We start from the raw sequence: 13,929 nt of genomic DNA, 5'->3' as shown, positions 1-13,929 counted from the left end.
GCGTTTCGAAGGCTCCCGCCTTCTTCTTCAGAGGAAAGGCGAACTCATCACGGGAATACAGGTACCAGCCCTCTTTAAACAATGGCACGCCCCTAGATGGGCAGTCCAAATGTCTCAGTGCCTGTTGGGACTGGAAGTCCTGTGTTTTCATGGCGCCCCTTCTGTGGACAAGGGCGGTTGGATAGTCTCCTCTCGCCAGCCAGGCGACATCACGGTGGTGGAGTAGTGGACGGATGAATATCCGTATCTCTAACAGGCTGGATGCTTGCCCTTGCCGGCTCCTTCCGTGAGGCTGCGTGGCGGTGCTCAGTGTTTATTGCAGGGTTACTACTAAGCTCGATACCATCAAGGCGCTGCTGCACTCTTCTGGCGGGTGTGGTCAGAATGGTGATGGTTCCATTCAGACTATGTACGCTCGCGTGTCGAAACACAGCCAAACTCTCGGGGAGATTTCTTCAACACACCTTTATTGCCACAGCGTACTTGGATAGCTGAAAGGCTCAGGAAAATGTTTATCAGGTCCCAGTTCGCCGTGTTGTTCCTGACGCGTTTCGAAGGCTCCCGCCTTCTTCTTCAGAGGAAAGGCGAACTCATCACGGGAATACAGGTACCAGCCCTCTTTAAACAATGGCACGCCCCTAGATGGGCAGTCCAAATGTCTCAGTGCCCCCCCTTTTTCCCCATATTTTGCCGAAGCAGTGTTTTGCAGAAAAGCAATATGCAAATATGGGCACTTTTATTTTGCGTGCCCGGGCCGATTTTTTTTGCCAATCCAACCCTGATAACACAGCCTCTCCTCCCTGTCCCAAATTTTTTTTAAAAACCTTCCCTGCAATCTCTAACAAAATCTAACCACCTTCACTGCCTTCCTTCCCACTCCTGCACTCGTTCTTTCTGCTTTTAGTCAAGGCAGACAAGCAGTGTTAAGCTGGCAGGCTCTCAGAGAGAAGTGTCAACCTTGCCTGGAAGGCCTGTATGACATCACATCAGTGGATAACCAGTTTTGATATTATTATCAACTGTTGCTAAGTCATAGCAGTGAGTTATATTTTAGAAACTGAAATAAACGATAGAGGCTCTCTATGAAAGCCATTCATAACAACTTTATAAACAATGTCCTGATGGTGATCCCATGTCAACTAATATGTAAATGAGTAAAATAAGTGTAACAGTGTTTCATGAATGTTGTTGAAGGAACTTGATATACCAATTGAAAACTGTGTATGAAAAGTAACACTCCATAATACTTGGCAGTGTAAAATATTACAAGGTAAGTGTTTGGAATAAAATGGTATGCTTGGCTGCCCTACACCTCCTTGGTGTTGAATGTACCAAAAACGAGATTAGATAACTTCAAGAAGTGAAATGCACTATGACTTATCTAAAGTGTTTGAATTGATAGGATTCTACATAAAAATGCTGTTGTGTAAGATGATCTACTTATTCTTGACCAATCAGCGGTTCATTATGGTTGTGTGCACACTCGACCCACAAAAAAGAAACCACCGGTCCAAATAAGAGATGTCTCTATGACACCTATTACAGGACATTATCCTTGTGGGACATGTGTAGCATGCAAAACAACTACAGCATCAAAATCCTTACAGCTAACAGAGACCCTACTATGGACGCAAAGACAGCACACGAATTGCAATTCTACCCACGTCATCTACATGGTAAGCTGTACATGTCAGAAAAAATGCATCGGGGTGACTTGCCGAAAAGTCAAAACAAGAATAGGGGAACACAGAAGCAACATTAGATTGAAAAAGAACACCACGAAACTATGTTCGCACTTTGTGGAAATGAACCACTCCTGTGATGTGACGATCTCCGCTGGACTGTGATAGAAATGTTAACAGATAAGTCACAGAATGCAGAGAAAACACTCTATGAAAAGGAACAGAGGTGGGTGAACCGTCTTCAAACCTACCAACAGGGTCTTAACGACAATGTCCCATGGCATCAATTCGCAAAATAGTAACATTTGCTGAGTAACATATGCTTAACTGAGTTAATAAGTCCCATAATAAAGCCTTTTTAAAAATAGAATAAATTTCACTATCAATCAAATACTTATCGCTATACTCAAATAAAAAGTACACACTGTAAGCATTGCCCCATCGATATTACAATGTAACAAGTTTGTTCACTGCCTCGAATTTCCATTGTCCACTACAGCCTGGTAAGCGGAACATAAAGTTGTTTTGAAATAAAAAAAAACATCCTCCCATTACCACGCATGGCCCTTTAAATATGAGCCAAACACGCGCGTCTGACGTCCAGGGGCAGAGTCAGCACAAGCCACAGCATTCAAAACCACGCGGGTAATGGCGGCTCCACTTCTATTCCAAACAACCGGTAAGGCGCAGGAGCGGCGATCCTAACAATATACTTCCTTCTCTCTAGCTCTGCGCTCACTAAGCGGCATCCCCCTGACGAAGAAATACGCTCTTCGTGCACAGGTAGGATTTATTAAGATAAGATCTGTAGCCCGGAGCGAGTACAACTCTTAATGATGTCCACTACCATCTCTCTGGAATGATTTCTTGATTATGGGGTTATACTAGTGATCTGGGGGCCGGTGCAATGTGGGGAACTAGCACCACATCACAGAAGTACAACGGCCAATCTTACTAGTTATTCACCCAGTTGAACAACAAGAATAAAATAAAGTATTGGGCAACACTTTCCTAAAACAGAGTATTCCTTACGAAAGGCTTTCGAATTAAATTGAGGCTAATACAGCAATTGATTGTGACATTCGCAGTTACTATGCACCCTACTACATAGACCCTGACTTGTATGTTAAAACACCTTTGTGATACATACTAGTAAACACATAGCAACAAACCCTCAATAAAGACGGCATATAACATACCTGATCAGAGCGTGGTCATACGTGCAACGTGATAGACCCTATCTCCAACACAGCTACGTTACTCTGTAAATCTAAAACAACGATGCAACTCTTTTCATCACATTTAGCTCAAAATTGTAATCTTGGTCCTCTACCAAACTAATCCCTTTCTCACCTGCACTTTAGCGATAAATAACGCTACCATCGAAAGGATGATAAATACCCTCCTCCTTTCCCCCCTCCCCCAAGAAATTAACCAGACAGTCAAAAGAATTTGTTGTGTACTGTTGTTTGTCTCTCTCTTTATATTACAGATCACTGAGAGCACGTTTCATGATTAGGTGCCAAAAAGTGGACACTTAAATGTACTACACAAGTCATGTGAGTATAAATATCCTTGTATGTTAGTCCTGACGAAAGCTCCACAGACCCGGCTGGGCCAAGAGGAGCTGAAACATGTCGACAAGCTTATTTTGAAAATACTAATAGATCCAGTAACTCGATCTATTTAAAGTACCCTTATATTTTACGATAGTAGAATCTCACCTCTCATTAAAGTATTTGGGTGAGTTTCTCTTTTTAACATTTCTTCTTTTTAATAATTTTTGTTTTTCTCTACACTTTTTTGGGGGGGGGCATCCCTCAATCTCTGGACACTGCATTCTATACCAGAGGTGCCTCTGGATGAGGCTGGCATTGAGCACGTATTGGAACATCCAATGATAAATGCCACAACCTCAATGTGGGGCGGATGAAAAATATATACCGCTTTTTCAATTAACATTGAGTTTTTGAGGGTGTTTCATCTACTCTTCTAACCAATGGTTTAGAAATATTACAAGTGTCCTTTTTCTTCTTTTTGATTAACCGAATACTTACCATGGGGAAATAAGCGGACACATTTTTTCCTCCTCCCTACCAGTTGATTAATTACTGTGTGCACATGCCAGCAGGTCTGGATTGAGCTGATTTGGGAGAGAAGTGCAGCATATTGGTGGTTAAAGTCAATAAAATGTATGCTTAGGAGAGCTTCATACGATATAGTTAAACGGAGACTAAAATAAATACAAGAAAATAAACAAACCTGTCCATTCGCTTTACTGTTTTGTTCTAATGCTATGTTATCTTGTTTTCAACTTAGAATATTTACCAGTAAACAATACATATCATTTACCAAATTATCAAACAAGGATCAGAATGAGAAAAGTTAATTTAACAAATGACAAAAACATTTTGTCAAATATATCCAAACACAATAACATATAGTAACACGCATTAGTAAAGCCAATAGGCCTAGAGTTGGCTGCCAGCCTTTTGCCTTTGTCAATGATTGTTTTGATTTGTCGAATTTTTAGCCAAACATCATACTTCAGCAAACTGCATGGCATTGTCTATCTAAAAAAAACTGGGCAAAAACAAAAATATTTGTTTAGTCTCACTACAGTCTCTGACACTAAAGACAATTACTTTGTGTGTGGATGTGCTCCTTGTGAAAGGGTTGTATGTGGCTGTAGTGGGCAGACCTTCTGTCATATGCCATAGTGGTTGAGTTTCTGGACAGTGTTAGAAAATGGGAGACATGATTAATGAACCTTCAATGAATTTCTTGGATGTCAACCGACTTTCTGGCATTATTAACAAACTGCGCTTGCAGTTTTAAGCTGGGAGATTCCTTTCTAAGGCCAATAAAACCCATCATCAGGACTAGACTTTTACAACCCTCGTGAACCAGTGATGCAATTTTTTGTAAAAATCAAAAATATATGTTGTACAAACACAAAATGAGACAAGATAAAATTCCATTAAGAGGATGCCCGAGACAATTCCATAAAATATGGACCAACGAAGAGGGGACGTAAGACGGATAGACATGGGAAAGCACGGGCAAGGAGAAGCCTTACAGGTTAATGCCTACACAAGAGAAAGAAATGGAGGGAATAGAAAACCTTATGCTTGCAAAGTAAGAACTCGATGCATATGCCTCAAAACGTACAATTTACCTGTGATTTTGAAATTTTATCTTGATCCTCTTTACAAGAAAATGTATTTAAAAAAATGCCATAAAAAAAGTCTAGTAATAAAGAATTTGGCAACGCAGTGGGTGCACACCGTGTTCTAATCCGACTTTGTGCTGGAACAGAATAAAAACGATTTGTGCCAAGAATAACTCATGGCACATTTCTGGGGTCATCTGTGAATGTACACTGAGATTGTGACTTGAGCTAGGAGATTTTTTGGCATGTGTGGATAATGACAAATTTGATTTTCATATTAACACAACATTAAGGTACCCAGAAGGTTAAGAAATTAGAGAGAAAAAAAAAACAGAAAAATACCAAAAATAACCACCCTGTATACTTAACATCTAAATAAGTTGCTCTATTAGGATAAGATTTTCCTTACAATAGCATCTTCTTACCTGCCAGCGACAAGCCCAGCAAATCAGTTGAGACATCAATTGTCGAATGTCGCATCATGGAGCGCGATTTAGCGCCATGGCGGGGACTATGCTCCTGTGCTGTCATTTTGTCACCCGGCGTGTTTTCTACATCCAGTCTTTGTACAGCAATTCAATGGATAGCATCAAATCGTCTGAGCATGCTACTTTTTGGGGTTGCATGGCTAAAAATAAGAAATCACAAGGTCACAGCTCAAGTAATCTTTATTTTAATATCTGGGCCAATAGCAAACAACATATTTATAAATGATGTCACTTGCGAATCACTTCGAAAACAAAAGGGTTATAATGTAGGGAATACTTAACATAACCTGAAACATTGATAATTACTCCGTTTGTATTCCACTGTGTCCTTGTTTAGGTTTTTCTACGAGCACTTTAGCTATCATACATCTCTTCTTACGACTACTTTTAAATGTACATGTAGAGTAGTTGAACAGAAAAAGCAGGGGTTTGGATCCGCCCACGACAGTCGTCGGCTTCCATGGCCTGTGTCTGCCTGAATCGGCTGTCCATCAAGACGACAGTATTTCGTGGATTATTACATTGTTCACATGTTTTCCCATGGATGACAGAGCTCAAGTAGTCCTTCTGTTAGACTGCAGAAAAACATGACGTCGGCTTGTAAGTCCCAGTCAGTGAGCGTTATTAATCTAATTTAATTACTGTATTGCAGTGATAACATTATAAATGCTGGTTTATAGTTTTTTGTTTAGGAAGCATTTCCTGTTTTTGTTTTCATTGCATGCTAAGCCTACACAGTAATCACCTTTCCAAGTTCACTTGTTTTACTTTGTCTTGATAATATGTTTTGTACACAATGTAAAGACCGACCAGCACGTACATATGCTTTGCTACAGCAGGTGTGAAAATGGCTGCTTCGCTTTCTCTTAAGATATTTTTATAACATTTTTGAAAAAACTAAATTAAACGGGCACAGATGTGTCCGTAGTAAACAAACAAACATTGCAGGTGAGAACAGTCCAGGCAACAATCATTATGTTTTGCCACAATAATACAATAGGAGCGAAATCTCATTCTCCGGAAACATGGTGGCCGCTAGTTAGAGCGGTGCGCACGTCTCTGGCGGAGCTCCTGGGGATATGCCCTGACGCGCGTGTTTGCAGTATCAGCTTGAGGTCCGTGTGAGAAGCAGAGAAGCAGTGGACAGCGGGACACCTGGGGAGCATTTGGAGAATCATAGCGGTGCTTTTCTCGAAAGAAATTGAGAGCCGCGTTTCTGCCGTGGCGTGCTGCAGCGCGTTGTGCTGTCTGAGAGCCGGGGAGCTATTCGGAGAGACGGTTGTCAAGCGAGGGAGAGAAGGAGAGCAGGCGGAGTCCTACGGCGTCCAGCTGTAACGTTTTTGAAGGTACCGGTGTGCTGGGTTGCGGTCTTAAGGAATCGAGGAGACGGGCGAACAGGAGCGGAGGAACGGGAGAGAGAGCCCCTGAGACTCTGCCGATGATCGAGGGTGAGAGCGGCGTCCAGCCGCAGCGTGCCGTGCAGTAACGAGGTAGGATAGCGGGAGGTGAAGCGAGGCAATTCTGGATGAGACAAACCTGAGTCTCAAACTAAGGGACCGCAGCGACACTGCAGTAGCAGGGGAGTGAGAAGGCAGGTGGGGTTTCAGGCTTCAGGCTCCAGGCTCGAGGAGATTTTCTGCCGGCTGAGAAAGCGTGAGAGGGCTGAGAGCGCTGTGATTCAATAGAGCTGGAGTTTACTCGGGCATTCTACCAAAAGGAAAAAAAAAAAAAAAGGGGGGGCGAGTGAGAAACTCAGGCACAGAGCAAGAGACTTATTGCTTCATTTAAATTCGAATTGAAATTGGAAAATTTACTAATATCATTGAGACTGAGATATAAATCTGCAGGTTGAGATAACGCGAGTCAGCCCATGGTCAGGCTGGCCTGTATACATGGTGCTATAATTGGGTGTGGCAAACGGTGTGCCAGCTGGTCAGGGGATAGTGTTACTAATGTACTGGGAGGTGTTTTTCTCCCCTGCACCTTACCGCTGGGGTGACGCAGCTGTGGAGCTCCGAAGAAGTAGAAGGGCAGCGTTGTACACCACAGCAGAAAAAAAAGTGGCAACAACTACTCAATGCGGTAAGGGGGACCAGCAGAGAGGGAGGGCGCTGTCTCCGTTGAGACGTAAGCTACAGCCTTTTGATAGCCAGGACCCCATAGACACAGACACACAGGGATATTACTCTTCACAATTTCCAGATTTCGCACCTAAAACCTCCAAATCTAACACACAACTAACTCTTAGACAGATATCAAGTGAGACCTCTTATATAACTACAGCTAGAACCCTGGGGAAGCGGAAGGCTAAGGGGAAGGGAAAAGGCAGCAATAAAGGCAAAGAATTAGTTGCCGCTAAAGGCTCCAGTAATACAGCCCAACCACAGGATACCGAAGAAAGCCCAAGAGAGTGTCCCCACGTAGAGCTCGTGTCTGAGTCTGAGTCTGAGACCGAATCGAACCGCAAGATTACAACTGAGACATGTCAATCTCCTGCCTTAAGGTCAGCAAAGAGGGGTAAGGAAAGCCAATTGCGCTATACTGCTCCAAAGGAGCTGCCACATAAGACCAGGTTGAATAAGGGGAGCTCCAAAACAAAAGCTAAAATTACCCCTCGAATTACTCCTTCATTGAAGTCTTATTTTAAGGTCCTTCCCCAGGTCTTAAACATAAATCAAGAGGCACATCCTTGTGTACAAACTGTATCTACGTTATCTACGATAGTGGGGGAGGCCGGACTTATAACTCCTACAACTACATTAAATAATTTGGGAGGTCAGGCTGAGAAGGAAGGTGAACTAGAAGCGGAAGGACAGCCAGTCGGAGCCTTAGAAATGGGGGACCCAGTAGCCCCTCTGGGACAGCAAGACCTCATTGAAGCAGTGGGAAGTAATATGAAAGACTTGGATCAGTGTAGCCTAGGCTGCAAAGATAATGGGGAAGAGAATGGCAGCGAGGATACCATTCAAGCTATACTCCTCAGCATGAGGAAAGAGATTAGGAACGGATTCGAGGAATCAAAGCGATGTTTTGAGGAATCTAGACTCACTCAATCAGAGATCCGCACAATGTGTGAAAATTTAGAGTCTAAGGTGGACGGGCTCTCGCTAAGAACAGGAGGTCTTGAGAGTGGTGTTGAAGAACTTAAGGCAAAACTAGAGGCTGCCGAGGGTAAGATTCAGACATTAAGACGAGAAGGCAATGCAGTGAAAGAGAGGGTTGAGACACTGGAAAATTTTTCGAGACAAAATAACTTAAGGCTCCTAAAAATCCCGGAGGGGAAAGAAGGGGGGGACTTAAAGAACTTTGTTGCAACCATATTAAAGGACTCTCTAAATATGGAAGAATCTCTGTCCGAGATAGAAATAGACATTCAGAGGGTACATAGGGATCCATTCCGTCTTAAACCAGGTAGAGACAAACCAAGGAAGATCCTGGTGAATTTTTTGACATATTCTCTAAAAGAGAAGATTTTGACCTCAGCCCTTAAAGCCAAGACTTTAAAATCTCTAGACTTCTCTTTTGAGGTGAGATCGGATTTGTCCAAAACTACACTGGATAGACAGTGGGATTTAGGCCAACGGATGGAAAAATTCAGAAGTCTAGGAGCTACTGTGCAAATGAGATTCCCTGCCTTCTTGAGGGTAATGTACAACAACAAAATGTATAATGTTAAATCTCCTTTTGAAGCTGATGAGTTACTTGTTACTATTAGTGAACACGTAAACCCTCCGCAGCAAGAGTAAAAGAAGATTTTTTTTTTCTTTTTTTTGAAAATAAATAAACAACAAAATAAATATAAATAGAATATAGGTAATTAGTGCAAGAAAAAGAACAAAAAAAAAAAAAAGAGGAAGCCCCGTGAAAAATATATTAAACATAATAGATAAGTGGGGGAAAGGGAAAAGGGAAGAAAAAAAAAGAAGAAAAAAAAAAAAAAGATTTGAGAAGGGAAGAAGGGAAGAAGGGAGAAAGGAAAAGAAAGAAAAAGGGAAAAAAAAAGAAAAAAAAGAGGAAAAAATATAAGAAAAGAATAAAGCTCACTAAGGGAAAGAGCAAAGGAAGGAGGGAAAAAGGGGAAAAAGAGGAAAAAAAAAAAAAAAGGGAAAAAGTAAAAGGGGGAAAAAAAAAAAAGAGAAAATGAATGAAAAAAGGAGAAAAAAAAACAGAAAAAAAGGGAGAGAGATAAACTACATATAAATAAAAAGGGCTACACAAAGTATTTACACTCGGAGGTGGATATTGAACCTCAGGATTAAAGGAATTAAAAATAGGGCTTTATGAGCCACCACTGCCTATATCTTGATCTTAGCGACCAACAGGATAGATATCAGGGCATGGAACAGGAAAACGTCAGAGACGACAAGCTGGCAATACATCAAGCCAGAGTAAGTCGGGGGGGGTTTCCAGGGGAGGGGGGGTGGGAAAAGCAAAATTTAAAAGTCCTCATGAACCAAATTCAATAATCATGAAGAATATAGATCCATGGATGTTCCAAAGCAGCTGTTTGGATGGAATAGTTAAAGATACAATTAACAATAAGCACTTTCTTTTAGATCAGAGGAGGGGACGGGAAACCCCGTTAAATATCAATGGTAGACATTAAATTCATGTCCTGGAACGTAAATGGTCTGCGTGTTAGGGCTAGAAGAAATAGAATCTTACAATATCTAAGGGATTCACCCGCGCAGATCATTGCGATTCAGGAAACACACTTGAATAAACAGGAAATTACAGATATACTTAAAAAGCTCAATAGGGTTGATAAATTCATAACTACGGACCATAATTCAAGCATTCGAGGCACAGCTATTATCTTTAAAAAAGCAGCAAGGGCCCAGATTACGAGTTGGGAAATAGATGCGAGCAGTAGATGGTTGATAGTCAAGGTTCAACTACATTCAAAGGATATTAATATTATAAGCTATTATGGTCCTAATCAGGACGATCCTTCTTACTTAAACATTCTGCAGAACCATCTGATTACCTGCTCAGATCCTATAGTATGGGTGGGAGATTTCAACCTCGTCCTAGACCCAAAGTTAGATAAATCCCCTACCTCCAGAGCTGTTGTTCATAGCAATATGAGGGACACACTATTAAGATGTATGTCGAATCTTGGCCTAATAGATTTATGGAGACAAAGGTCTGGCAATGCAATGGGTGTTTCTTACCATAATCATAAATACAGACACAAATCACGAATTGATTACGCTTTATTTAGTCGCTCCATTAAGGACTGGGTCAAAAATATAACTTACCTCCCTCTACACCTGTCAGATCATTCTGCTATTCTTTTCTCTGTAAAAGTGGACCAGAACTCTACTCACCATTCTTGGTCATTTGACCGAACAATTTTACTGGAGGAAGAGGAGAAAGACTATTTGACACAGGAAACAGTCTCCTTTTTTAAGGAAAATCTAGGCTCTACTACTCTGGTCATAATATGGGAGGCTTGGAAGGCCTTCATTAGGGGCTGCATTACAGGAAGGGCCTCATTCAGGAGAAAGAAATATGAAGAGGGAATTCGACATATTGAGCAAGAGTTGAGTCACTTAGAATTATTAGTCCAGTTCCCTTCAGACAATCAAAAGGAAAAAACAGAATTAAAAACCAAGCTAGACATATTACTACAGGAGAGGTTAAATAAAAGATGGCAGGCAAGCAAACTTGCTCACTTTGAATATGGTGAATCTGCAGGGAAGTTGTTGGCCTGGAAAATTAAATCTGAGCAATCCAGAAATTTCATTAAAGAGGTGAGGGTTGCTGGTGAAGTTAATAGCAGGTCAACAGACTCGGCCATAGGGGAAGCCTTCAGTGAGTTTTTCCAGAATATATATACGGAGGAACTGAACGTTAATGTAAATGATAGGAATGAATGGCTGAATAATATAACTCTCCCGGAATTGGAGGGCACCCAAACGGAATATATAGAAAAGGATATAACGGAATTAGAAGTTACTAATACCATTAAGCAATTATCACAGGGCAAAGCCGCGGGACCAGATGGTCTCCCTGGAGAATTATATAGAATGCTAAAGTCTACGCTTACCCCAGTCCTTACTAATCTTTTTAATGATATAATGACAAGAGGGCTAGCACCCCCAAGCTCTTGGGGGGAGGCAAATATAGCCTTAATATTAAAAGTAGGCAAAGACCCAGCCGAATGCGGATCTTATCGCCCAATCTCGCTTCTTAATAATGATTACAAGATTTTTACCTCAATTTTGGCTGCGAGGTTGGGAAGCGAGATTGGGTCGATTATCCACTCGGATCAAAAGGGGTTTATTAGAGGCCGGCAATTGGCTGATCTAACCTACGATTTGGTGGGTGCCACTGATATTGCCTCAACTTTCGGACTACCCCTTGCCATCATGACCCTCGACGCCACTAAAGCGTTCGATAGGGTAAATTGGGAATATCTAAATTTAATAATGAATAAATTCTGTTTGGGACCCAAATTCTGTAGGACCATAGGCCTATTATATAACAACCCTAGAGCATCGCTATTAATAAATGGCACACGAACCACCCCTTTTAAAATCAGCCGAGGAACAAGGCAAGGCTGCCCACTATCCCCTCTCCTCTTTAATTTATATGTTGAACCGTTCGCACAATCCATTAGAGAGGACACTAATATTCCACATTTTATTTTCTCGGGCTGGGAAAAGAAGATTAGCCTCTATGCTGATGACATACTCATCTATACAACTAATCCTACACTGGCATTCCCCGCAATTATAAAGAAGGCGGAGATCTTTGGGAAATTCTCGGGTTATGAAATTAACGCAGGAAAAACCGAAATTATGGTTTGGAATATTCAAAATCTTCAACTTCCAATAAAATCATCCATGAGGTACCTGGGAATTACAATAACTAAAGATCCAGAGCATTTGGCGCAAAACAACTTAGCTCGTATTTCCCGAGAATCCCAAATTTTGATGAAAGCTTGGTCCTTCCTCCCACTTAACATCTATGGGAGAATTAGCTTGGTAAAAATGAGTATTCTCCCGAAATTTACTTTTATCTTTAATTCCATTCCGTTAGCTTTTGACACCAAACAGCTTGGAAAATGTCAGCAGAATATTAATTCTTTCATTTGGGGTTATAAATACAGCAGAGTAGCTTGGAAAAAATTGAGAAGGAGAAGAGAAAAAGGAGGGCTTGCATTGCCAGACCTCGAATATTACGCTTGGGCATTTCATCTGACCCATTCTAGGATGCTACTTAAGCGCCCCTGGCAAAACGCAAATGGGCTGATGTACAAGGCAATGCTACTGGGTTCGGGCCTCCCAGAGAATGGCTTTCTCTTCAAGTTCGGCCACCAGAAGTTTTTCAAAAAAATTAGGTTAAAGACATTACTGAGTAGCTTGAAAGAGTGGTCTCAAATAAAATCTAAGGCCGGGATAGGTTACTTATCTGAGCATGCACCAATTTGGGATCTACCTGGACTGGCATCACAAGAGGTCAATACAGTTAAAAAAGTTCTGCAAGATGCAGGGATTACAAAGTGGGGAGATATGTTGACGGAAAGATCAATCATAGACTGGGATATCTTCAAGCTAAAAGTAACATCACCACTCTCCTGGATAGTATATCTACAAATCGGAAGCTGGATTCGGACTCAAATGAGGAAAAAAGGAATGTTGGGAGAGGAGAGTCCTTTAGAAAATATCTTAGTTGAGAGACCTGCGGGAAAAAAGGAAGTTGCACTCTTCTATTGGCACATTATAGAGGATGGAGAGCGAGATTCTAACCTCCTGGAAAAAGTATGGGGCGCAGAGGGAGAACCAGACAGAGAGGTCATTTGGGAGGAATCTTTCACCCTCCTTTACAAAATCATCAAGCCAGTATGGTTGAGGCGCAACCATTTCTTTACACTCCACAGAGCGTACTATTCTCCTAAAAGGCTGTCGAAATTTCAAACAGGAAAATGCTGCAGCAAATGTTCTTTACCGGCAGCCTCGGACCTCCATATGTTTTGGGAGTGTCCGAACATTGCCACTTTTTGGGATGAAATCAAAACAACACTCGAATCTATCCTTGGTATCACTATCCCGTGCTCATGGTCTTTAATTATCTTCGGATTAAACCACAATATTAGGGGACCAGAGAGAGACTTTTTGTTTTATGCCATTTTATTGGCAAGAAGAGAAATCTGTAAGAATTGGGTTAATATACATCCCCCAACTCATGCAGAGTGGCTGTCTTCACTTTATGCAACATCAAAGCTGGATTTATCGAGAACTTGCAGCTCTCGGTCACTTAAATTTTGGGACCTCTTGATTAATTGGAGGAGAGATAGTTAATAACCCGGGTTTTTTTTTTTTTTTTTTCCCGGGTCCGATGATTAGGCCTAAAAATCTCTCTGTCCTAAATGGTGGTATCGAACAACTACAGGACAACTGGCCGAACTGGTCCGAAGGGAGTAAGTTCGTCCAAGCTCTGTTGGCGACGTGGAGGAAAACCCTCGGGGTACCTGGAACCCAGTTTTGGGCTCCGGGTCGCCAAAGGGGGGTTGGTCCTCGTGGTTGAGAGGATAAGAGCATAGTTGGATCGACTTTTTGGCTAATGAGGACAAAAAAAA

General features: G+C 41.7%; 1 protein-coding gene across 4 annotated transcripts in view; it reads right to left on the bottom strand.

The window, feature by feature from the left end:
* Positions 1 to 13,929, bottom strand: part of INPP4A (inositol polyphosphate-4-phosphatase type I A) — a 1,119,411-nt gene that overhangs the window by 455,513 nt on the left and 649,969 nt on the right. For all 4 annotated transcript variants that reach the window (XM_086934219.1, XM_086934220.1, XM_086934221.1 and 1 more), the window contains exon 7: positions 5,280 to 5,482. In XM_086934219.1, coding sequence (XP_086790345.1) covers positions 5,280 to 5,385 — 106 coding nt within the window. In that variant the 5' untranslated portion in view covers positions 5,386 to 5,482. The remainder of the gene's footprint in view (positions 1 to 5,279; positions 5,483 to 13,929) is intronic.

Source organism: Lissotriton vulgaris, chromosome 8 (assembly GCF_964263255.1).
Source record: "Lissotriton vulgaris chromosome 8, aLisVul1.2, whole genome shotgun sequence".
Lineage (NCBI taxonomy): Eukaryota > Metazoa > Chordata > Amphibia > Caudata > Salamandridae > Lissotriton > Lissotriton vulgaris.
Note: the sequence above shows the minus strand (reverse complement) of the source record. Positions and strands in the feature narration are given on the sequence as shown.